General features: G+C 49.3%; 1 protein-coding gene across 8 annotated transcripts in view; it reads right to left on the minus strand.

Moving 5' to 3' along the window:
- Positions 1-4,290: 4,290 nt before the first annotated feature.
- The window catches only part of LOC127003349 (proton channel OtopLc-like), a 104,197-nt gene continuing 82,714 nt past the window's right edge, over positions 4,291-25,773 (minus strand). For 5 of the 8 annotated variants that reach the window (XM_050869877.1, XM_050869873.1, XM_050869879.1 and 2 more), the window contains 6 exons: positions 8,811-9,082; positions 8,491-8,678; positions 7,216-8,185; positions 6,802-6,977; positions 5,415-6,455; positions 4,291-5,183 (listed from right to left, as the gene is read on the minus strand). In XM_050869877.1, coding sequence (XP_050725834.1) covers positions 5,064-5,183; positions 5,415-6,455; positions 6,802-6,977; positions 7,216-8,185; positions 8,491-8,678; positions 8,811-9,082 — 2,767 coding nt within the window. In that variant the 3' untranslated portion in view covers positions 4,291-5,063. Of the gene's footprint in view, positions 5,184-5,414; positions 6,456-6,801; positions 6,978-7,215; positions 8,186-8,490; positions 8,679-8,810; positions 9,083-15,403; positions 15,448-16,141; positions 16,253-18,621; positions 19,041-25,773 lie in introns of those variants that run through there. The other 3 variants (XM_050869875.1, XM_050869880.1, XM_050869878.1) reach the window with 3 other exon arrangements.

Here is a 25,773-nt window from a genome sequence, read left to right on the forward strand (position 1 = left end):
ATCCCAAGAAATGCATAGAAATAAGTTACTTGAGAGCATGGAGTTCAACAAGATGGGATGCTGTGACTATTTAATGTAGGTGGAAGAGGGAGAGCTGGAGATTCTTTTGCTATGGGTCAGCCACTCAAAAGGAGTCACAGGATGAAAGTGTCAGAGCTAAAGATAGACAGATATGGCAAGGGTAGTTATACAAGAAAAGGACGAGAGTAAAGACAGTGATTCATAAAAGTTAATCCTCATAGTACATATCTAAAAGAAGAGAATGACACTCAATAAGCAAGAGTATTACAAAAGATACTGATACTTTTAACCCGGTAGCAGCGACGGGCCAAATTTGTGCCATGATATTAACCCCAAAAAATAGATGATACATAATCTGATCACAAATGCTTTGATATATATTATGAAATGGTTTATGTGAGGGGTGATTTTTTCTCATTTTTCTCGCTTGGGGGGACCATTAAGAAACATGACCCCACTGCTACTGGGTTAAGAAAAGTCAGAACAGGCCGAACTGGATGGAGAGATAAAATAAAAACTGCTGAGGCTTGATGGAGTACACTAACATCGGACAGGGAGATGAAAAAGGCCTTTGTTTTGCTGAGGACTAACAATGGGTGATGATAATGAACATCTATATCAAAGAAGCCTCAGATTGCCTCAGCAGTGGAAAGATGCTGTTGCCTCACCAATTATAAAAAAGGGAGACAAAAGAAAGTTAACCCAATGATGGACTGCCACCTTTAGCAAGGTCTGTCGAGTGTCTTTACAAGAAAGTCTTAACGAAAACTGTCATACTAAAGGGTGGAGAGAAGAAAGAGTTCACTATTGTCATTGTTTGGGATCAAGCAAGTCTCAGTCCCCCTACTTTTATATATGGATTATGTGGTGTGACTAGGAGTGTAACTGGGATATTCTATATTTCATGCTGTGAAAGTTCAAAGAAAATAATCTGAGGGAAGTGTAGCTATGATATAGTGGGTGAAAAATTGATGGTGATGAAGAAAGGGAAGAAAAGGAAACAGGAACTAAAAAAAAAAATTACCCTCCCCTGTCCTAGCCTTGTAGCAAAGCTGGCAAGGGTATTTGAGGCAGTACGGAACAAGGCCCGTATTCTCAGATGCTTTTGGCTCTCACAAGAAATATTTCTAAAGGCCATAAAGGAGATTAGTCAGGTTCTCAGGAGTGTTTTTTCACATTCATGGTGCAAAAACCTTGTCAGACTGAAACTAGGTTATTTAAACTGCCCATGGAAATTACCACAACCTAAGCCTAAGCATATGTGGGTGTGTAGGCCCCAAAATGTCAAGATTAAGGGCACAGGGTTGACCATGGCACTCATATCTCAACATAGAAGCAACAAGAGAAGGATGGTGTGTCATTTATGTATACCTATTTGTTTTTATAATGATGTTGTGTATATATTTTAATAAGTATCTTGAAGTAGCCTGTGTGCCTCTCCTATATACAAATTTTGGGTCTGATTTTTAAAACCTACACCAATAAAAGAAATATCAATGCTTTAATGGGTGACAGCATTTTTTTACAGTAGAGGATGCAACTTAAGGCAAAAGAAACAAGAAACCTAACAGCCTGCAGTGCTGTGTAAAGTCCCCAAAGTTGCACACTCTGCATCCTGGGTCAGCATCACTGCTATTTTTTCGGTATATTAGCAGCAGTAGTTAGCTAGATTAACCCAGCTATGTAATGAACAACCCTAGTAAACTCCTTGTCAATGTGCACCTCTACACGGGCTAATAAAACCTCTAAATCTGTGAAATAGTCCAGTGAAATGATTAACTTTTGTGAGTCACAAGGCATCCCACACTAACCTGATTCCTCTCCTTTCTCTTGACTCCGAGCATTACTGCTGACCTAAAACACACTAAAAACAACTCAAGTTACTTCGTTAATATAGAAGTTTTGCAGTGACGTCACGAAATAGCTTCGTCTGCACCTTGTGCGTCGTCTGCAAACCCGCTGGTGGTCACCTCCCCAGCAGACGGAACACGTGTGCCTCATCCTCAAGTCACTACCCGCGGGCAAATGGCAGGACCTGCAGCATCATTTGTGTTAAGTGATTACGCGAGATCGCTTGAGAATGCTGCGAAGCTAAGATGCATCGAAAAAAATCAGTGCTTTTGGAGATATAGCTGGCTGGCTGTCTGGTTGACTGGTGGGTTGATTGGCTGGCTGATTGGTAAACTGACTGTCTGTCTAACTGACCGACTGGATGGCTGACTGGTTGACTGGATGACTGACTAGGTGGTTGACTGACTGGCTGATTGGTTGGCTGGTTGACTGGCTGATTGGTTGGTTGGCTGACTGTCTGGCTGGTCAGTTGACTGGCTGTCCCTCTGCCTGGCCGATCTCCTGTTGCTGACCAGTGATGCCCAGGTAGGCAGCACCAACGATGAGACAACTATGTCTTTCATCCTTGGGCAGCACAGGCAGGCAAAGAGGTGAGGGCAAGTGACGACTGGTGAGAGCAGGTGACGGCAAGTCACCTTACACTACGCACTCTTGGTCACTTCCCTGCGTACACTTATATACTCCACCCAGCACTGAGCTCTGTCCCTCTGTGCACTTTGCCTCCACTGAATTTCCTTTCCTATTTTCTTCCCCTGCTTGAGCGCCGCCATGCGTGTTTACCTCCGCCAGCTCATGTAAATCCAGTTCCGGAGTAATCCCCCGCCACACAATTAGCTAGGGGACCCGGGGCAATACATAAATGAGTGTTACCTCATGTAATAATCTGATCAGTCTTGCCTGTAATATTTACCTCTGACAAAATGAGCACTGCAGAGTCGAGATGAAGCAGACGGCCGCCAGTTTTCCCTCCTCACAGCTGCTATCCACTTCCCCCGCTCTTCTGGATTCGCTGGAAATCTATAAAATGACACAGCATCTCTCCCGTGTCAGTTAGAACATCCAACTGGACAGCATACGTATCCCATGACGAGCACACAGAGCACTTGTGCAGCCCCCACCAAGGTTTGTTTTGGTAAGTGACCACCACCACTGACCATCAAGATGGCCGTGCAGGCCCGCGCTACCCCTGCACCCCCATTAATGACGTCAGCTGCAAAACCTCTATAAACATTTGAAGGCATTAATGATCATGCTACTCGTACTGACACCTAGACTTTGGATCATACAGATATGCAAATTTCTCAGTCCTGTTGTAAAAGTCTTGCTTTTCTTTCTTAACATTGTAAGGTAAATGTTGGGGGCATGCGCAATAGCTGCGCGGGGCCGCAGGGCTACTTTCCATAGTATTGGCCCCTGGGTCTGTGGTGGGTTTTTTTCGTGAAAAACCCATTACCGCGGGACACGGGCCCAGGTGACATCTGGGTCACTATGTTTTACCGACCCATTTATCGACCAGTCCGAAAAGATGGACAGATGGGTGGGCTGCGCGCTGACTGCCCGAGCCGGGTTTCGAACCCGGACCCGCGGCTTCGTAGCTATTAATCACGCTAACCATTGTACCACCTAAATTCATATTGACAGTAAAAGCCCTTTAACGCTTGTGGCATATAATTTTCCCCTTTTATTGCTTGTCGTATGTCAAGGTGGCAGTAATGCTGAATGATTGCTGACTCAAATCTGGCGCCATTGCGCCGGGCGGGTGCGCGGCCCAGCCAGGACCACGAACGGCTGCCTGTCACTCAGCTCACACTCTGTCGTCCTCACCTGACAAACTGCTCTCTTACATCGCCGTCCCACCTTCCCTGCCGGCGCGGGCGTGTGGGCGGGGCACGCCCCCACCGGCGGCCGGTGAGGTCCCGGTGCCTGGGAGGGGCGACAGGTGCACACAAGCCAGTCCTCCAGGTTATACAGCTCTTGGCCACTGACAGTTACTTCTGGGCCTCCCTCGATATGCAAGATGTACTCACGGACACACTCCCCTGATGTGCTGCCCAAAAGTATCCCCGGAGTGAAGATATTCCAGCACACACACGGCGTAACTCCTACCCCGCCACATCCCCGGCAGGTGTTCCCGCCATGACGGTGACGTCATGGCCAAGACAGCAGACTGCTGAGACGCGCCCTTCTTGAAACAATATTCTAACCATGACCTTGATGTATTATCCATATTATAGGACATTACTGTCATAGTATGTGTGTTATAAGACAACAGATTCCCGAGACGAGCTCTTTTCAAATATCCTAACCACAACCCTGTTACGAGCCATTTTGAAGCCTCTCGGCAGCACAGAGCCAATGACACACACACACACACACACACACACACACACACACACGAGGTACAATGACCCAAGTAGAATAAATCAATATTTTATTTGGCATAAGTACAAAGGATTAGCTTGTACTCGTCTTATAACTTACAATGTAAAAACAAAATTAAGTACAACATGTACATCAACACAGCGAGAGGTAATGCCGGACCTTGGCGGCCGTGCAGCTTCCTTCTTCCTATACTCCAGGGCTGCTGAGGCTGTTGGTGCTGCTGGTGCTGCTGTGTGTGCTTGCCTCCACAATGTACATATCACAAGAGGAGGAGCCGGGCGCGTCACGCCGGCCCCACGTAGAGGTCTGCGAGGGCAGCGCGCCGGCCTGACCAGTATATCACAAGGGGCGAGGGTCAGTATCTACAGTTGTATGGCATCATAAATACAGGATGAGCAATGAGGGCGGCTTGGGCCTGGGCGGCCTATGTACACACCAAGGCGCGGCCAAGTTGTCACGCTTGCCAGCCTCTCCCACCACGGGCCCTTGGCACTGCATGTGTGTGTGTGTGTGGGTGTGTGGGGGTGGGTGTGGGTGTGCACTAGCGTTCAAAATCAAACCCTTTTTACTATTATTTTTAAACTTATCAATACTATTGGTAAATTGTGTTGCTAATAATCGGGTTGACAAACGAAATCATCGGGAAAGCAACTCAAGTGTGTGTCTACGAGATGCCTGGCCGACGGCGGAGGGTGGCGGTGATGTATGTACAGAATGCTGCTGCTGCTGCCTTGGCGGTGTGGAGGGGTGGCGGAGGGCCTCAATGGAGGCCAGCCTCTAGAAGACACCACGCTAGAGGCCGCTCCTGCCTAGTGGGCTTCTTCCGCCTCGTACGACGCCTTCCACATGTCCGCCAAACACACGGACGAGTGGAAGCGGTAGAATAGCGCGAGCGGCAGCGTCAGATGTGACAGTAGCGTCCACAGCTCCTGCGGAAGGGAAAGAAAGGCAAAATTAGTATTGTGGAGAGAGAGGGGGCGAGGCATGAGCGTGGATAAGGATGGAGGGACAGGCGTGGATAAGAATGGAGGGACAGGCGTGAATAAGAATGGAGGGACATGTAGAAAGGGAGAGAGGGAGAGGAAAGAAGGGGTGAGTTTGAGAAATATATAATACACTATTCATAACACTGGAAACATGTCTGAATGTTGGAGACTCACCTTGCCGTAAAACGCGTAGAATACAGAGTTTCCTTCTGAGCTCTTGATTTCGAAGGTCTGCAGCAGCCACATGGCGACGTTAGCCACCACGAGGTAAGTGATCACCTCTCGCCCTGGCTTCTTGTGCTGGAGCGTGGCCGAGTTCGAGCATCGTCGCAGCCCGTCGGACATCAGCGCAGTCTGCAGGATAACTTGGGACACTTGCAAAATGGAGACGCAGACGGAGAGGTAGTTCCCGTTTGTGATCGAGGGCACCATGATGAAGAAGGCGTAGAAGAAGATGCAAGGGAGGCAAACGTAGAGGAGGATGTCGTCCACTGCGCTGATGCCATGCTTGATCATATCCAGCACCCGGATGGAGTTGAAGGCAAAGAACCCGGCGACCAGCATGCACGTGAGAAGGACGACCTCGCTGGCGCCATTGACGTAGCTTCCGAGAGCCCGCGTGTCCTCTGACGCCGAGAAGATGAAGAAGAGGATGATGGAGATAACCGTGGCGACTGTCATCAGCAGGCCAGCGAAGAGGCCGCGGTTGGAGGCATGGCAGTCCACGTAAATGATCAAGTTCGACGTGAGGGATTTGATGTTGTCTTCTTCGTAGGTGACTTCCACTGACGGGATGTGTGTGTGCCTCTCGAACCTCCCGATGTTCTCCCAGAGGAGGATCCAGAGCCCTACCATCAGGATGTTGAACTCAATGCTGAAGGGGTAGAGGTAGGGCGTGGTGGCGTTGATCATGCTGGAGAGGTGTGTGTCGTTTTCGCAACCGTAGTTGATTGACCAGGACGAGGCATCCGCCTGCAGAGGCTTGGTGTAGAAGGGGGTGTCCTCGTCCTGTTCGAAGGAGTCATCGGCGTCGTGGTCACTCAGCAGCGGCGCAGTGGAGTAGGCCTCGGTGGTGCCATAGTCGCCGCCCTTGCTCTTCATGAAGATGGCCTGAAGGGTCTCCTGCAAGATGGTCCAGACCCAGAAGCACAGAGAGGAGGCGATGCAGTGCATGATGCCAAACCTCGCCAGCACCTTCCTGCGGTTGATGATGAGCTGCGGGGAGAGAGAAAAGCTCAGCACCAACACTCAAGACCTGTGTGTGTGTGTGTGTGTGTGTGTGTGTGTGTGTGTGTGTGTGTGTGTGTGTGTGTGTGTGTGTTACTTAACGTGAAAATATTACTTCTTCACCAAATCTATGACCAACTGTGATTTTTCAAGAGCGAAGATGCTGATTAATTCTTGCATGAGGAAGGTGGACAGCATACGGGTGAACCAGAGTAGACTTTCCACTAGTATAAGAAATACATTGGAGTGCTTGAGTAATCTAGTGTACCAGTGAAAGGAACGAATGAATGAATGAATGCACTAAGAAGTTAGACACCCTGTAGGAGTGACTTACGTTGGAGTACTTGAAGATGAAGAAGAGTTGGTAGAAGGCGTACACGGGCTGCAGGACGTACATAATCACATCGGTTGTGCAGGTGCAGTTCTCGAAGACCGGGTCATCTTCTGTCAGGTACAGGATCTTCTGGCCCAGGTTGAGGCCGGTGTGGATCAGGTAGCCAAGACAGAACACTGCGAGGGGAAAGAGAAGACAAACATGAATCACCCGCCCGGAAGAGCCTACCCCAGGAGCCTACTAGACCAGTGAGTAGAAAGCAGCTCTTATACTCGATCAGTGTATGTCATGTTCCTGCATTTCGTGGTCAATAAAACATCTATCTATATATTAATCTGCCCATCTATTTATATGTCTATATGTATTTATCTGTTTAACTATCCCTCTAACCCTACTGTGTGAACGCGTCCTTACCTGTAGCCCCGATCTTGAGGTATAGGGAGCCGCCGTGCCTGCCGGAGGTGAAGCCGTAGTGTTGCGGGATGGTTCTCGGGGCTTCAGGCACGTTGATGCGCAGCTGGTATTGGCCGTCTCCTGTGGGCTCCAGCTGCACCTGCTCGTCCTTGTTCAGCTGCTTGTTCTTGGCCTCCTCTAGCGCCCGGGAGATGAGGCTGACATAGCGGCGGACATCCACGTGGACGGAGAACAACCACAGAAGCTGCACCACGATCAGGAAGACGTTGAACCCCTCGGCCATGGCGGAGTTGTGGCTATTGAAGGTGTCGGCCAGGTAGATCACGATGCCGAGGGTGACCAGGAACACCGCGTAAATGATGCTCATGTTCTCGCTCAAGGTGTGAGAGAACCATTTTCTTTTCTCCTCGTCCTCGATCGGCTGTGGCCCGTAGTAATGGGGCTCCGGCATGGACATACAGCCGGCGTCGGGGTGTGCGTTGACGAGGGTCTGTTGGCTGTCCACCTTGTGCGTGATGCCGGTCAGGGACGCCTGGGAGTCCATGTGCTGGATGCCGTGGTAGTTTCCGGGCGGACTGAAGCCTACGTCACTATAGATGGACTGCGTGTCGTTGTGTAGATTTGGGTACATGCTGGACACTACGGGGTTGCCGGTGAGCGACACCATGGAGACCGAGCGCGTGGGGTTAGGCGCCGGGTGGTGGAGCGGAGCCGCCGCCCCCTGCAGGTTGAGCTGCACCACCATGCTATGGCGGCGGGCCTGGTTGTGGTGCCCTGCGCCTGCGTGGGACGGCGGCGCGTGCATGATGGGCTCCGTGGGTGTGCGGTTGAGGGGGGGAGGAGAGCTCACCGGCAGCACCAGCGGCGAGGGTTCCGTGTGGACGTGACTGTAGGTCTGGCTGTTCATGTTCATCCCAACGCCAGCACCAGAACGGCGGTGACCCTGGGGCGAGTGGACGTCCTCCATGCTCTGAAATAGAACAGACAGGCGGGTCACATCTTGAGCTGCCGTGACCATGCCGTGACACACGCACACACACACATACACACACACACACACACACACACGCAGACACAAACACACAGCTTAACAGCTGCAATCACTTAATAAACCGATTATTATCATCATCATCATCATCATCATCATTATTATTATTATTATTATTATTATTATTATTATTATTATTATTATTATTATTATTATTATTATTATTATTATTATTATTATTATTATTATCATTATTACACACGCACGCACGCACGCACAGTACTCACCTCACAATCAGAGTCGGACTGGTAAAAGCTCACGTCCTGGTTCTCGAGGTTCTGGTGCTGGTTCGCGAGGTCGTTCACAGAGGGGGAGGGGGAGAAGGTGCTCTGCGGGTTGTGGCGAGGCTGGCCGCCGCAGGACGAGTAGTCTGACGGCACCCCGGAGTCAGATCCGCTGTAGGCTGCCCGAGACACTGGGGGGAAGACATTGCATTCATAAAAATCCGCTGCAATATTGCTTCCGCACTATATCATTTATCGCATTTTTACACACACACACACACACACACACACACACACACACACACACACACACACACACTTACGCTGAGGCTGTGAGGACAGAGAATAGATGTATTCCGAGGTGGAGGACCTCTCCGCGTGGTCGGGATTCGCGCCGCCGTTGCCCTGGACGTTGTGGGCGTGGGCGTGGGGGTGGGAGTGCTGGGTTGGAGATCCAAAGTGCGGCTGCAACTCCGGCGGCGCGCTCACCTTCCTGACGCGGCTGTGCGGGTGTTGGCGCGGAAGTCCGTGCGTCGGGCGTCTGCGGCTCTGGACTGGAGACACGAGGGCGCTGCTACCGCTCACCTCGCTCTCACTGGCAAAGATAAGAGGCCAAGGTTAGCGCCGCTGCAGGGAACGCTGCCGGGGCAGGAATCACATAACACTGTGTCACACTAGGCAACATTTCAGCAGCAAGGGAGGAGATTATCAAGTCATCTTTGGCATTACATCAGATCATCCCTATATCCAATTTCACTTTATTTGTATGGGGACATCGTGGGTTATTTTTTGGGCGAGCTTGTGTTCTTAGTATGTTGTTTCGTCATGTCTCCCTAACCGTAAGAAAAGAGGAAAAACAGAGGAACAAGTAAAACAAATGACTATTACCCACCACCACACACCAATGAAAAAAGAAAAGTATAGCAAATAACGTTGTGACAAAATAGCAGAACAAAAGCAGTAATAGCGGCGAATGCTATAACACACACACACACACACACACACACACACACACACACACACACACACACACACACACACACACACACACTCGCACACGCCATCCCGCTACGCCAGATTACGCCGACGAGAGTATAATATGACTTCGTGAAGCACCTCGATCCGATAACCAGGTGGGGAGATTACCCGAGCTCGCCAGGTGACGGGCGCGTATCAGCTAACTACCTGTCCGCTCTGAGCCCCCGAACAAAGCTACATCACTGCACCGGAAATAAGGTGATTCATTGAGGAGGAAACACGGAAACATGGAAATTCAGGCAACAGAAAGCCTATTGGCACATTACGAGGTTGCCCGCTTTGGTGAATTAATCTGCTCGACAGCCACTTGGGGCCTGGGGAGCAGATGAAAGCACCTCGGAATTCAGTTTACTCCTGACGCAACGAAATGACGGTCGATTCGATATTTGAAGGAGTTGATGGTATTCGCATTTACTACTTCTGAGGGAAGATTGTTCCAGTGGCGGATGACTCGGCTTGAGAAGAAATTCCTTCCAATGTCTGTGTTACAATTACATCGACTCGACTGAATGGAGGAGGAGAAAAAAAAAAAAGAGGAGGAGGAGGAGGAGGGTAAAGGGTAAAGAGGTGGATGGTAATGATGATGATGATGATGACTGTGTGTGTGCGTGTGCATGTGTGTGCGTGTGTGCGTGTATGTGTGTGTGTGTGTGTGTGTGTGTGTGTGTGTGTGTGTGTGTGTGTCAACGGCAGATCCCCGAATTCACGCCACGCTCTAGATAAGGAGCCGTGGAGGGTAAATAGCGACTTAAGAACGGTAGCTACTTAACGGCTTGGCGACAATTGACAGATTTACACGCGCGCATGTCGCTCAGTTTTTGTTAAGGGGAATACCCAGTGATTTAAAGGACATTGGAACATACTAGTATGCGATCTGACGTATTTATGGGCGCGAGGGATTGATTTACGATAGGAATGAATGACTTGCGGGAGTACTGCATGACACGATTGGTTATTGGGCGCTGTGACGTAAGTGTGAGAGTACGAGAGTCACTTTGTTGTAATTTTGTCACCAGTAAAGGGTACTGATGACTAGGAAGGGCAATTGACAACATGATGAGGGACGACAGCAAAAATAGTATTGATTCTGTCTGACGCAAACATTAAATAAAACCATCCCTGTAGTGTTCTCTTTGGGTATCTTTGAGTACCCTTACAGTCACTAATAGGAGTTACATATTCGGGTACTGACATTTATGGAGAGCTACTGACGACATATTGGAAGGGGGAATTGACCTACTGACTGACTGACGCAACTAAAGAGATTGGCAGTTCCTTGTAGTCTCCTTATATCCTATTCTATCCTTGTGATCGTGAATGAGCGCCCGCATATTAGGGCACTGACGAGTATAAAGGGCTATTGACAGCTTTATATGGGAGGTGACTAACGCAATTGTAGAATGTGTCGACCTCGTTACATCTTCTTTTATCCTCGTGTATCCTTTGTAATCCTGAACGGGTGTCACATATTAGGGTATGGATGGATATACACGGCTATTGACAGCTTTATGGCGGGCGCTGCGGCTTGCTGGGTGAAGTAGGGCGGGGAAAGCCTTAAGGTCACGGCGGATTAGGGATGAAACCAAACGCTCTTATCGCTAGGGTTCGGCGCATGTCGGGCAGCACTGATTTGCCTCCTGAATACGAGCGCACACACTCACACACACACACACACACACACACACACACACACACACACACACACACAGACTACGAGGAGAGAAAAAATCGACCCAGGAAATCATATTGAAATCTTGCTCTAATAATTAAGTCGTGCCAAATAGCATATCCGGAGGCGAAGGAGGGGGGGAGGGGGGAAGGGGGTGGAGAGAGAGAGAGAGAGAGAGAGAGAGAGAGAGAGAGAGAAGGGTGGGGTGGGGTAGGGCAAGGCAAGGTTAGAGCAAGAGCCTTAGTGTGAACTCGCCTCAAAAGGTTGGAATTGTAAACAAAAAACGTACAACTAGATCGAGTGAACTGTGTGTGTGTGTGTGTGTGTGTGTGTGTGTGTGTGTGTGTGTGTGTGTGTGTGTGTGTGTGTGTGTGTGTGTGTGTGTGTGTGTGTGTGTGTGTGTGTGTGTGTGTGTGTGTGTGTGTGTGTGTGTGTGTGTGTGTGTGTGTGTGTAATTTTCGTCCATTCCCTTCATTTTCGAGTTAAGAAAGATGCATCTCTCTCTCTCTCTCTCTCTCTCTCTCTCTCTCTCTCTCTCTCTCTCTCTCTCTCTCTCTCTCTCTCTCTCTCTCTCTCTCTCTCTCTCTCTCTCTCTCTCTCTCTCTCTCTCTCTCTCTCTCTCTCTCTCTCGCAGCCCCGCCTTCTAGCACACACTGTCCAGCTACTTCCAAATGCCGAGGTCATCGCGGGCAAGACTTAGCTAAAAAGTGGCTTCGTCTACCCACAGAATCAGTGGTCGGATGCCTGCTCAGCTCTCCTCCTCCTCCTCCTCCTCCTCCTTAAACACTCCTCCTCATCCGTCTTCCTCCTGGCATTTACGGCCGCACTGCATACCCCATAATCACTAAAGTGTGTGTGTGTGTGTGTGTGTGTGTGTGTGTGTGTGTGTGTGCAGCCCGGAAGGAGTGTGGGTGTACTAGGGCGCGAGACCACAAACACAAACACACACACACACACACACACACATACACACACACATACACACACGCGCGCACACACACACACACACACACACACACACACACACACACACACACACACACACACACACACACACACACACACACACACACACACACACACACACAGACTGTAATGCTATACCCGTGCCCACCCTTCTCTGTCCTTCCAGGGCCTTGGTTGGTGCCCATACAGGAAGCCTTTCACTTCCTCCTCCCCGCCAGTGACACACGGCTCCCAGACACCCTCGAACCTGCTCCCCTAGACACGCCCTTACTCGCCCTTGTCCGCTCTACCTACCGACGCCTCGCCCTTATCTCCCTTGCTTACCTAATGACTCGTTCTCTTCTCCCTTTATTTCGTTTTTCTTCCCCTACTATTTCATCAGCTGTTTCTCTGATATCTTGTAAACCCTCTTCTCTTCTCTTCACTTCTCTTCTCTTCTCTCATGTTCCCCGGATCATATTTCTTTTATATAATACAAAAACAACATTCCTGACATTTCAAATCTCCTCACACCTTCTTTCCCTTCAACATTATTAATACTTCGACTTTTTTTTTCTCCTCACTCTTTCTTTCTTCTCCTCTCTATTTAAATAATTTCTACCTGACGTGTAATACGGTATCTGAACTTCAACTCGTATTTTTTTCTTCCCGCCTTCTCTTCCTTCTCCTCTCTATTTAAATCATTTCTACCTGACATGTAATATATGAACTTCAACTAACAAGTTTTTCCTTCCCTCCTCTCTCTTAAATTATTTCTACCATGCGGGTAATATTTCAACTCCTTTTTTTTTCTCTACCTTCTCTTGTTTCTCTTCTCCCTGTTAATATATTTCTATCTAACGCGTAATACTTCAGCTCTTATTTTTTCTTCCCCACCTTTTCTTCCTCCTTCTCTCCCTTAAATAATTTCTACCCGGCGCGTGGAAGTCGAGTGTGTAATTCTCTGTGAGCTTTAACCCATTAGCAGGTATTTTCATCCTCACCTGACTACCTACCTGCCACCTACACGTGCTTAAATGTCACGAACGGGGCGAAAAAAGGTAGGACAGGTATTGGTGGTGGTGAGACAGGTGGTGATGAAGGTGGTGGTGGCAAGGACAGCGAAGGAAGGTCGGGCTGGGATCGACCAAAAAAAAAAAGTAAGAAAAAATATATGGCCACTTCATCCCTCCTACACCCGAGGGCTCAGAAGGTCAAAGGTGTGTGTGTGTGTGTGTGTGTGTGTGTGTGTGTGTGTGTGTGTACGCCTCGGGGCTGTAATGCGTCGTGAGAGAAGGAGTGAGAATAACTGTACCATCAGAGAAGAATAGATAGATAGATATATAGATAGACAGAGATGAAGGGTTTGATTTCTTTAGCGTGAAGCGTGAAACAAAACAAAAAAATCGGCACAAAACGTGGTTGACACACACACACACACACACACACACACACACACACACACACACACACACGCAGAGGGAACAATATAACTTCTAACCTCACCCGGAAGTTTCCCTTTGAACAAAAAAACTCACGCAACACACACACACACACACACACACACACACACACACACACATATACACACACATTTTCCATCACCTGAGAGAAAAAAACTGACGATATTTTTTTTCCTTTCAGCTTCTTGTTATATATTTGCACGAACAGCCTCAATGCGAGCAGTTTTTTTTATTTTTTATTGTTTCTTGTTCCGGTTCTCGCTCTGTCTCCTCGCATTAAAAAGAAAGAAACAAAGATGGCAAAGATACAAAGAAAAATCCCAATAACGTTATCTGAGTCACGTGTTAATTTCATTGCTTCTCTCTTCTTTTCTTTTTCTCTCTCTCTCTTCCTTTCAGTATCATATTTCTTTCCTCCTTTCTCTGTCTTGGTACTTTTCTTCTTCTTTGTTTCTTTCATTGTTTCTTTCTCCTTCTTATTGCTGTCTTCTTTCCTTCCCTTCCAATTTTTCCTCCGTTCCCTTCCCTATTTCCATGCAGTCAAGAGGCTTTTTAAAATGAGGATCGTGAGGTAAAAGTTATAGCTGCGCGTGGCCTCGGTGCTCATCTCCGTTGCATTGGCCCTTGAACAGTAAGAAAAAACAATGAAGAAAACTGTTGAAACTGAAACATCGAAGGACAGGACGAGACGCTGAGACTCTGCTTCGGTCAATATGTTTAGGAAAAGGCAAACACGAGAGCACAGACGGGCGATTCGATACTCCGTTGTTGCTTCAGCGTCAACAAAAGGTGCAGGCAAGGATTTAGGAAGCACTTATGACGTATCGCAGAGGAGGTCGGGCCGGGGAAGAATAAAAAAAAAAAGAATTGCGTATGAGGAAGCTGGACTAGTTTACTCATTCACTCTCACTCATTTCTGATTTCTGGGTGACGATACAACACTCACTCACTCACTTCATACTCTTGTAGAAGGATTATTACTCTAAAAATCTCACTCATTCACCCACTCACTCACCCACTCACTCACTTCGGACTTTTGGGAGACAAAACTGCACTTACTCATACACTCACTCACTTCATACTCTTATAGAAGGATTATTACTCAAGGAAACTCATTCATTCATCCATTCACTCACGCACTCACTCACACACTCACTCATTTCCGACTTCTAAGTGACGAAACTGCACTCACTCACTCACACACGCACTCGACGAAGCACTATTACTCAAGGACTCACTGACTGACTCACATACTCACTCATTCACTGTCTTTCAAATCCTTTCGGCTTCCTGGGTGACGCAATAACACATCACTTGGCTAACGGACGGATCACAATGGCTTAAGTTCGCTGCCAATCCAACACATGGCCGTCCACCTCTGTCACTCCGTCCGTCTCTGTTATAAGTCCGTATTTGGCGAGCGCACAGGTGTCCTTCATCACCACCAACACCACCACGCCCTGCCCCTTAGCTTCACGCACGAGTCTGACCACTACGTTTATACAGCCATCACCACCACTACCACCATCACCACCACCACTATGACCATCACCATCGTCATCCTCACCACAGCACCACCACACATTTTCCTCCCTACGAACGTGACCACTATACATCACCATCACCACCACCACCTACAGCACCACCATCCCCACCAACACTACCACAACACAACACCACTACACACATTCTCCTCCCTACGAACTTAACCACTATACACCACCATCACCACCACCACCATAACTACCACAACACAACACCACTACACCCATGCTCCTCCCTACGAACTTAACCACTATACCTCACCAGCACCACCACCTGCATCACCATCTCCACCAACACTACCACAACACAACACTACTACACCCAGTCTCCTCCCTACGAGTTTGACCTTTGCCACTACCCTCACCACCACCACCACCACCACGCCCTGACCTTTCCGCCATTCCCTTGAGTTACGGCGACCCACAATGCATCGGTCGGGCGCCTTGATCCGCCCTGCCCAGCGTGAGCGAAGGTATAGGGAGTCTCGTAACCCGTCACCCATCACCTGGCTTCGTGGTTGAACTTCTTGCGGCCCTGTTCTCCCCCACGTCTCCAGGATGCTTTTTTTGTTTGTTTGTTTGTTGCTGTTCTCTCAATCTCTATTTGTCTATCCATCTATCTATATTTGTCTCCGGTCTTGGTCTGTCTGTCTCCTCTGCAGTGTAAAAAAAAGTTGACAAGTCCTTCGCTGTACTGCCTAAGGACAACGACACACACACACACACACACACACACACACACACACACACACACACACACACACACACACACACACACGCACACAGAGGAGAGTTACCGAGGTACTTAGCCACAACATCGGCCACACCCTGACCACCACCACAGCAGAAGCAAAAACTCCACCTCCACCTCCACCTTCTCCACCACCACCGTCGCCCGCGGGGGAACAAGTCACTCCTGCAGGTGCTCCACTAATCCACCCACTTGAAATGTTGCACCGACACACGCACACACAGGCAGATACACACGCACTCACGCATACGCAGCCATGCTCTCTTCTCCCCGCTGAGAGGGAAACTGAACGCACTCCACTCTCCCCGCGGCGAAGGTCTCCCGCGCCAGCTGGGTCGACAACCTTGACGACTGTTAATTTACTCTGATTAGAGAACTCGCGGGCCAGGGAAGAAAAGAGTGCCACTGGGGGAAATGGATCACTCGCTGGCAACACTCGTCTCCAGAACCAGATGAGTTCTCGCGCGGGAGTTCCCCGGGATGGGTTTTTAGGAGTGGTCTCGCGAGGAGCAGCAACAGCAACAGGAGGAAGAGGAGGAAGAGTAGGAGGAGGAGGAGGAGGAGGAGGAGGAGGAGAATCACTAAAAAAAAATTGCAACTACGATTCGTTTTGAGCTTTTGTGAACACGATTTATGGCAAAGCAAGAGATGGAGGAGGAGGAGGAGGAGGAAGAAGAAGAGGAGGAGGAGGAGGAGGAGGAGGAGGAAGAGGAGAAGGAGCAGGAGGAGGAGGAGAAAGGAAAGCAAAACAGAGTCGCAAACTAGAGTCGCCTAAAACTTTTGTGAGCAAGAGGACGGAGAGAAAGAAAATGAAAAGGAGGAGGAAAAATGCAGCAGAAAACCGCTTAGAATTTCAATGAACTCGACTTGTCTATCTACGCTTCGCAAGGAGGGAAGGAGAGAGGGAGGGAGGGAGGGAGGGAGAGAATGGACGAAAGTGCCATTTCTCACGTGGACGGTAAGAGTAAAAAAACTATATTCAATTACTAAAAACACCTGTGGCTATGACCGATCCATCTACTGGTAAGAGAGGGAAGGAGGGAAGGAGGAAGGAAGGGAGAGAAGGAGGGAGGAAGGGATCATCACTCTCTCACGTGGCATCACCATCGTCATCATCAGCCCAATCTTCGTAAACAGGAATCAGCTCAGCGGCGACAAGTTTTACAGAGGCTGGGCCGCGTTGCCTCACCGCCAGCCTTGCCGCGGTGGCTGGGCGCGGGCCTGCCAAAGGTGACCAGTTCAAACCCTGACGAAACAACGCTCTTCCTCCTGCTGCATTTCCTCCTCCCTACGCCTCAACATCCTTCACGCTGTACAACTTCATTATGCAAGAGTTGACCGGTGTCGTCACTCTTTCATCCCTTCATTCTTTCCTTTCTTCTGCTTATGTTTCCTCCATCTTACACGTTGTCCGACTTCCTAATGCTAGAGTTGGCCGGTGTTGTCGCTCTTTCATCCCTTTTCCTTCCTAAGACTTTAACGCCTTCAAGGGGAGAATCATCAAAGACAATCCCTGGAACTACATCGAATCATTTACTTTTTTTTTTATTTTGTCTTGTTCTTCACTCCATTTCTTTAATATTATTTTTGTTCGGTCTTCTCTTGGCTTGTAAAATTTCTTGATCTTAAATAAATAAAAAAATATACCAAAAGACCGCTGTTTCTGTTCTTTCGTGTTCGTTGTATCATCCCGTATTACACACACACACACACACACACACACACACACACACACACACACACACACACGTATATAGAAATGGGCAAAAAAACACGCCTCCCCTCCTAGCCACTTCCGCGACAAACACCATAGTCATCAAGAAAGAGAGAGAGAGAGAGAGAGAGAGAGAGAGAGAGAGAGAGAGAGAGAGAGAGAGAGAGAGAGAGAGAAAATACCACCACCATCACCATTACCACCATCATCAACACCACCACCACCACCACCGTTAGACCCATCAACACCAGCATCAGCACCACCAAACACCATTATCAGCACCAATATTTACAGCAGGCAAGGCGGGGGAGGGAGGAGAGGTGGAGTGAAGGGGGGGAGGGGAGGGGCAAGGGGGGGATGTCCTCCGAGGTAGGTCACCAGGAACTACAAGACTCCAACCCCCTCCCCCCCCCCCCGGCGCCTGTAAGCTAGAGGTCACGTGGTCAGGAATGTATGTATATGCAAGTATACATGTATGAGAGGCGATGAAATGGTTTGAGGTAGATGGGTTTCTCAGTCATCTCGTCCATCACTTGTTTCGTTCGCGTGTCTGTTTGTTTGAGTGTCTGTTTGTCTTGCCATGAGCCAGTCTAGTTAGGCGAAGGGCTTGCTCGCTAGGCCAGGATTCTTCAAAGTGCGCAAGACACCGCTCCCCAGCATTGCGTTGCCATAGACTAAGGGTAAGCTAACTAGGTCGTCACTTTCTCGCTAATCAACTCAACACAATATGACGAAAGGCGCCAGCTCTTAATAATGTCAAGGGGCTTCAAAATATAAGCAAATACCAGACGGCGGGAGGCGCTCAACTCTTTCTAAAGGCAAGAGGCTTCAAGATGAGGGTGAGGCGTGAGGGCAAGTCCAACTGGGTCTCGGTTTGAGGGTTTTAAAGAACGCTGGCCTGGGCTGTTGGCGGGGAGGGGATGTGGGCGTGTAAGAACATAAGAACATAGGGAGATTGCAAGAGGCCGAATGGCCGTTCGAGAACGTGGCTTATGATACTTACAACTCACCTAATACTGCTGAGGACTAGACGAAGGGGGATGGTAATGGTTGTCATGTTAACTTTTAATCCCGCAAACACTGCTGCTTGGGGGGGTAGCGTCAAGAACTTGTAACCATCGGTTTTCAGAACGCGTCACTAGGTTTGTGTCACCAGTCGAAGCGCCATTACGAGCACGAGCTAGTAAACGAGAACGCCAGTCACCGAGAGGTAGTAGCAAGAGTGAGAGAGATGTTACGCACAGTCTCAGTCAGTAGCTCTTTATAAATTATCTTCCACACTGCTTCGCCTATGAGGTAGTAGCGAGAGAGCGAGATAATCACACGTCTCAGTCAGTATACAGAATCTCCTTAGACTTGTTCTCGGGGCACACTGTCAGGCCAAAAACCTCCTTCCTGCTTTCAGATATCACACAAACACCGGTGCTGCAGAGGGGTTAGTTACCGTGAGCGTCTCCACCAAGTCCCGAGTTGCACACAACTATAAGGTTAATCCTTCGGGCACAGCAGCGTCTCTCTTCTTGGTGTCGGAACTCCTCGTAGCTGCCGCCTCCGTGCCCTCCAAGGCTTCCACACCAAGTGAGGCTCCTGGGATCCAGCAAGGAGAGCACCGGGTCCTGCGTCCTTGGCGGGGGCCGGGTGACTTGTGGGGGAGCGGGTGGCGGGTTGGGTGTAGTTACCACGCCTACACCGTCCAGGGGAGTCCCCGCGCGGGGCTCCTAAGAATCCAGACCAGTCTCATTCTTGCGCAATATAAACACTTGGAATCGCCTTTGGTCCCGCGTCCGTCTCTGCGCCTTGAGGAAGCTGACTCGACGCTGAAGGGAACACAAAAGGAGGCTGCCCACATCCTCCTTCCGGCGGGTCAGCTCTGTTTGTTTAAGAAACGCCCCGCGGAGTGACTTTCCTAAAACACTTGGAAGGACGCCTCGACTGCCTCTAGTCCCGCGGTTGTCTCTTTGCATCCTAAGAAGGGAAAACTGGGAAGGCAGACCATGCACATCCTCTTTCCGGTGTGTTAGATCTTATAACGACTGGGGGATGAATTCAAGCTCGTAGTAGGAAAGTGACAGTGGTATATAGTAGTGGCAGTAGTAATAGTTGTCGAAGTAGTAGAAACTGTATCCGTAGTAGTAGTAGTAGTAGTAGTAGTAGTAATAGTAGTAGTAGTAGCTGCACATTAGAATATTGTCTGAGAAATAATCAGCCTCCTCCCTAAAACTGGTCTTTCGTTTCAAGTTTTCGACAAATACATGAGAACAGAGGGAGAAGTGGAGGACGTTAGGAAAGGTCTCTATTCTGCCGTGGCCTAGTAATAACTGATGATAATGATAATGACGATGATGATAATTAAAACACTCGAAATGCCCCCTCTCCCCCTCCCCATCATTTGCACGAGTCTCTATTCGTCTTGGCGCTGACTGGAAAACTACGGAAGTGACCCACGCGTATTCAAATCCTCCTTTCTGAATCTATATATAACTCATCCCTTTACTATGTCCGAGATTAGGGGCAGGTGAGTGTGTGTGTGTGTGTGTGTGTGTGTGTGTGTGTGTGTGTGTGTGTGTGTGTGTGTGTGTGTGTGTGTGTGTGTGTGTGTGTGTGTGTGTGTGTGTGTGTGCGTGTGTGCGTGTGCGTGTGCGTGTGTGTGTGTGTGCAGGGTGGGGCCGTGTGAGGGGTGGGTGCAAAGGTTCCAGAAAAGGTCCTGCCGTTCACTTTTTTGCCCCGCTCCGTCTGTCCCTTCGTAGACCGATACAAGTGTCCCCCCGTGGCCTTGCGGCGCTATTATTGCCCAGCGCCGGAGGAACTTTGCTCTTTGCCGGCCGACGCGCAACGGTGCCTCGCCCTCAGCGCCGAGTCCTTGAGGGAAAAAACTGCTACCGTGCTGGAGGTGGCGGTGCTGGCGGTGCTGGTGCCGGGGGATGCTGGTGCCCCCCGCCCCCCCGCCCCCCGCCAAGCCCGTGTGCATGGCAAGGAAGTGATGTGTTCCACGAAGCTATTACGTGTTATTAAATGTATATATTGCCGTTGTCGTTTGTGTTCCTGTTGTTGTATAGTTTCCTGGGATGATGTTATGAGACGCCGTACACGGAAATATTCTTTTTGTCATTCTTATTGTTGTTGTTTACTTCTTGTTGTTGTCGCTGTATAGTTTCCTGGGTGAAGTTACGAAATGCCTTACAAACCTTGCCCTCTACTTTGTTCCTAAATTACCTTAGTCGACATATATTATTAGATTTTAGCGCCATTATTGAAGTATAGTTAGGTTTTTAGTCTTTACTGGATGATAATAAGAAGCTGTTTCCTCGGCTCACTCGTACATATGGTCGTGAGGTAGACAGCTTGTTCGTGATGTCCCCAGTTCGCACCCCGCAGCGAGCCGTGTGCCTGACAAGGACGCGGGAGTGATAGCCATGAAGTTATTACGTGTCATTAAGTGTAAATACAGTGATTAGCGCGGTGTACTTGTCTGTATCTATGTACTTGTTGAACAGCACCAGCAGTCACGACACCTATTTTGCACACACACACACACACACACACACACACACACACACACACACACACACACACACACACACACACACTCCTCCACCTTCCTCTCCGCATATCGTTCCTTCCTTCCTTCTTCTACAAGCTCATCCTTTACGAATTTTTTCTTTTTCTTAACCAACATCATAATTTTCTTTTTTTTTCTCCTCGAGCCAGCGAGGCCCCGTACTGCGCTTCCCTGGCACGCTCCTCCAACAGGTTCCGCCGTCAGCTTGGGTTCACTCGGCTTCCAGTGTGACCGGCTGACTGGGGAGGCGGCTGGGTAGGCTGGGGACCGATGGGGGGAGGGGGGGGGAGCTGAGCCTATACTTGGTGGCCTGTTGGGGCTTGCTGGGGGTAATATTTTGTGTGGGGGGGGGTTGGATTTGAGGTTGTGTGTGAGGAGGGAGGCGGGTGTGTGCGTGTGCGTGTGCGTGTGCGTGTGTGTGTGTGTGTGTGTGCCTGTGTGTGCTTAGGAGGGGCGGCGCGTGTGTCCTGGGCGGCAGCTGGGGTTAAGATTGCCAGTGTTGACTCCCCTCCGGCAGCAGGGAACGCGGAGGAGGTGGAGGAGGAGGAGGAGGAGGAGGAGGAGGAGGAGGGGTAGGGGAAGGAAGAGCAGGAAGTGGAGAGGGAAGTGGACTCAAACACTCAACCGAAGAAGAGCAGGATGCGGATGAGGAGGAGAGGGAGGAAAGGAGGAAGGAAAGTGGAAGGAAGGAGGAAGGTACAGGAGTCTTTCGTCATTTTTGCTTCCCTTTTTTGGGCGTGGTCAGCATCCTAACACACACACACACACACACACACACACACACACACACACACACACACACACACACACACACACACACACACACACACACACACACACACACACACACACACACACACACACACACATGATCGAGAGGGAAAGAGATAGAAGGATGGAAAAAAAGTATAGATGGAAAGAAAATTAGAAGAACGGAGTGAATGAAAATGAACAACAACAACAAAAAAAAGATAATTAGAATAAACGAATAAAAGAAAATAGCAATGGAAAATAAATAGAGAGAACACAAAGAAAGAAAAGAAGGAGAACACACACAGACATGACCTCTCCTCCCACCCCCACAAACACATCAGTTCAGCGACCCACATATCCATCCATCCAGTGTGTGTTTCCACGCCCACGCCCACGGACGCCGCCACGCACATCCCATCACAGCCACAAGCTTTCAAGAGCCCCGGACGGAGAGACCAAGACCAAGACAAGAGTGACGAACATTCCAACGGAGGGAAGGCGAGAGCAGGTCTATGGAAGGGGAAGTCCCGGCCGCTAAGCCCCGCCCACCGCCACTCAGTCCCATGGAACGGCCGCGTGAGCCCTCCCCAAAGACCATCCACTCCACACGTGAAGGGGTGCGCCTCCTCCAACCCCTCCCTTCCTCCTTCTTCCCCCACAAAAACCGCAGCCACTTCCCTCTTGTTGCTAACACCACAATCATGGAATCCACCCTCAAACTGGTTAGCGGATGCGGTTGGTGGCTGGGCGGATTCAGGCCTCTGACTGGCTGGTCTGCCGGCTGGTAACTGTTTCGGGATTGGCTGGTCATCCGGTCCTGGGGCTGTTGATTGGCAGGTCACCAGAGCCTTGGTCAGAGGATTGGCTGGGCTGGTGGGCTGATGGTGGGATGCTTTTTTTTATTGGCTGGCTGGCTGGCTGGCTGGCTGAATGACTGAATTGCTAACTGGCTGGCTGGCTGGCTGGTTGGGTGAATGACTGAATTGCTAACTGGCTGGCTGGCTGGCTGGCTGGCTGGCTGAATGACTGAATTGCTAACTGGCTGGCTGGCTGGCTGGCTGGCTGGCTGAATGACTGAATTGCTAACTGGCTGGCTGGCTGGCTGGCTGGCTGAATGACTGAATTGCTAACTGGCTGGCTGGCTGGCTGGCTGGCTGGCTGAATGACTGAATTGCTAACTGGCTGGCTGGGTGGCTGGTTGGGTGATTGATCTGGTAGCGATGCAGACTTCTTGAAGGTTGAATGGCTGGCTGGATGACTGGAAGGATGGATAGTTAAGTAGCTGGCTGACTGAATGGCTGGCTGGTCTTTTAGCAGTAACGAGTTCTTGAAGGCAGAATAGGTGAATGACTGGATGGCTGACTTGAAGGATGGATAGTTTAGTGACTGACTGACTGACTGGTGGCAGAATGACTGGTCGGCTGGCTGGTCTATTAGAGGTAAAGACTTCTTGAAGGTTCCAGGTGGCGGGGTTCAGCAGGGTTTGTGCCTCGGACTGTCTCCCTTGAACTTGGTCCCGCGTTGTCCCTAAATATAGAGGTGATGTGGGACCTCTAACGGTGCCGCGCTCTGCTCGCCAGACGCTTTATTACAGTTTTTGCCTTGACGAGCTGACTGAGCGGCGCGGCAAGGCATCGGTGAGGCTGAGGCAGTGTTCTTGAGGCGGTGTTTTCGATGCGGTGTTCTCTCTCTGGTTTTTTTTTTTTTTTCTGTCGCCTGTGCATGAGCCGCATCTTTGTGATATCGTTTTGTTATTTTTTTTTTTTTTTAGTATTTCTTTTGTTCAGCGCGCGTACGGACACACTCCTCCACCGCAAAGAATATATAACAAAAAAACAAGGACAGTCGGTGTGCGTGGCGGCCTTCTCGTCCTCGTCCTTGGTATTTCTCGGCGGTTTCTTGCTGAAGATGTCAATGTCTTTCTAATAATAGACTAATCAATTACTTTCTTCCATCTCTTCTTTTGTTTTCTGAGGCACAATCACAGACAGAGAAGAGCGCAAGAACTGAAGAGCGCAAGAACATGAAGACCGCAAGAACATGAAGACCGCAAGAACATGAAGAACGCAAGAACATGAAGAGCGCAAGAACTGAAGAGCGCAAGAACATGAAGACCGCAAGAACATGAAGACCGCAAGAACATGAAGACCGCAAGAACATGAAGAGCGCAAGAACATGAAGACCGCAAGAACATGAAGACCGCAAGAACATGAAGACCGCAAGAACATGAAGACCGCAAGAACATGAAGACCGCAAGAACATGAAGACCGCAAGAACATGAAGACCGCAAGAACATGAAGACCGCAAGAACATGAAGACCGCAAGAACATGAAGACCGCAAGAACATGAAGACCGCAAGAACATGAAGACCGCAAGAACATGAAGACTGCAAGAACATGAAGACCGCAAGAACATGAAGACCGCAAGAACATGAAGACCGCAAGAACATGAAGACCGCAAGAACATGAAGACCGCAAGAACATGAAGACCGCAAGAACATGAAGACCGCAAGAACATGAAGAGCGCAAGAACATGAAGACCGCAAGAACATGAAGACTCCAAGAACATGAAGACCGCAAGAACATGAAGACCGCAAGAACATGAAGACCGCAAGAACATGAAGACCGCAAGAACATGAAGACCCCAAGAACATGAAGACCGCAAGAACATGAAGACCGCAAGAACATGAAGACCGCAAGAACATGAAGACCGCAAGAACATGAAGACCGCAAGAACATGAAGACCACAAGAACATGAAGACCGCAAGAACATGAAGACCGCAAGAACATGAAGACCGCAAGAACATGAAGACCGCAAGAACATGAAGACCGCAAGAACATGAAGACCGCAAGAACATGAAGACCGCAAGAACATGAAGACCGCAAGAACATGAAGACCGCAAGAACATGAAGACCCCAAGAACATGAAGACCCCAAGAACATGAAGACCCCAAGAACATGAAGACCCCAAGAACATGAAGACCGCAAGAACATGAAGACCGCAAGAACATGAAGACCGCAAGAACATGAAGACCGCAAGAACATGAAGACCCCAAGAACATGAAGACCGCAAGAACATGAAGAGCGCAAGAACATGAAGACCCCAAGAACATGAAGACCGCAAGAACATGAAGACCGCAAGAACATGAAGACCGCAAGAACATGAAGACCGCAAGAACATGAAGACCGCAAGAACATGAAGACCGCAAGAACATGAAGACCCCAAGAACATGAAGACCCCAAGAACATGAAGACCCCAAGAACATGAAGACCCCAAGAACATGAAGACCGCAAGAACATGAAGACTGCAAGAACATGAAGACCCCAAGAACATGAAGACCCCAAGAACATGAAGACCGCAAGAACATGAAGACCGCAAGAACATGAAGACCCCAAGAACATGAAGACCGCAAGAACATGAAGACCGCAAGAACATGAAGACCCCAAGAACATGAAGACCCCAAGAACATGAAGACCCCAAGAACATGAAGACTCCAAGAACATGAAGACCCCAAGAACATGAAGACCCCAAGAACATGAAGACCGCAAGAACATGAAGACCGCAAGAACACAGAGGTCGGTATTCTCAGACGCCTCCACCTTCCACATCCACTATTTCCGAAGGCCGAAAAGGGGATTAATCTGGTTCTCTTGAGTGTAATTTTCACGTCCATGGTGCAGAAGCTTCGTTAAACCACCAACGGGACCATTAAACTGTCCAAGGAAATGTCCAGAACTCATAGGAAAGCTTTTGTTGAATGTGTGTGCACGGGCGCCGCTATGTTCAAGAGTATGGCCCGGAGTCTTCAAGAGGCCGGCCAGTCACATGCCTACAGCGAACAGCCTTTGAA

This window comes from Eriocheir sinensis, chromosome 25 (genome assembly GCF_024679095.1).
Source record: "Eriocheir sinensis breed Jianghai 21 chromosome 25, ASM2467909v1, whole genome shotgun sequence".
Classification (NCBI taxonomy): Eukaryota; Metazoa; Arthropoda; class Malacostraca; order Decapoda; family Varunidae; genus Eriocheir; species Eriocheir sinensis.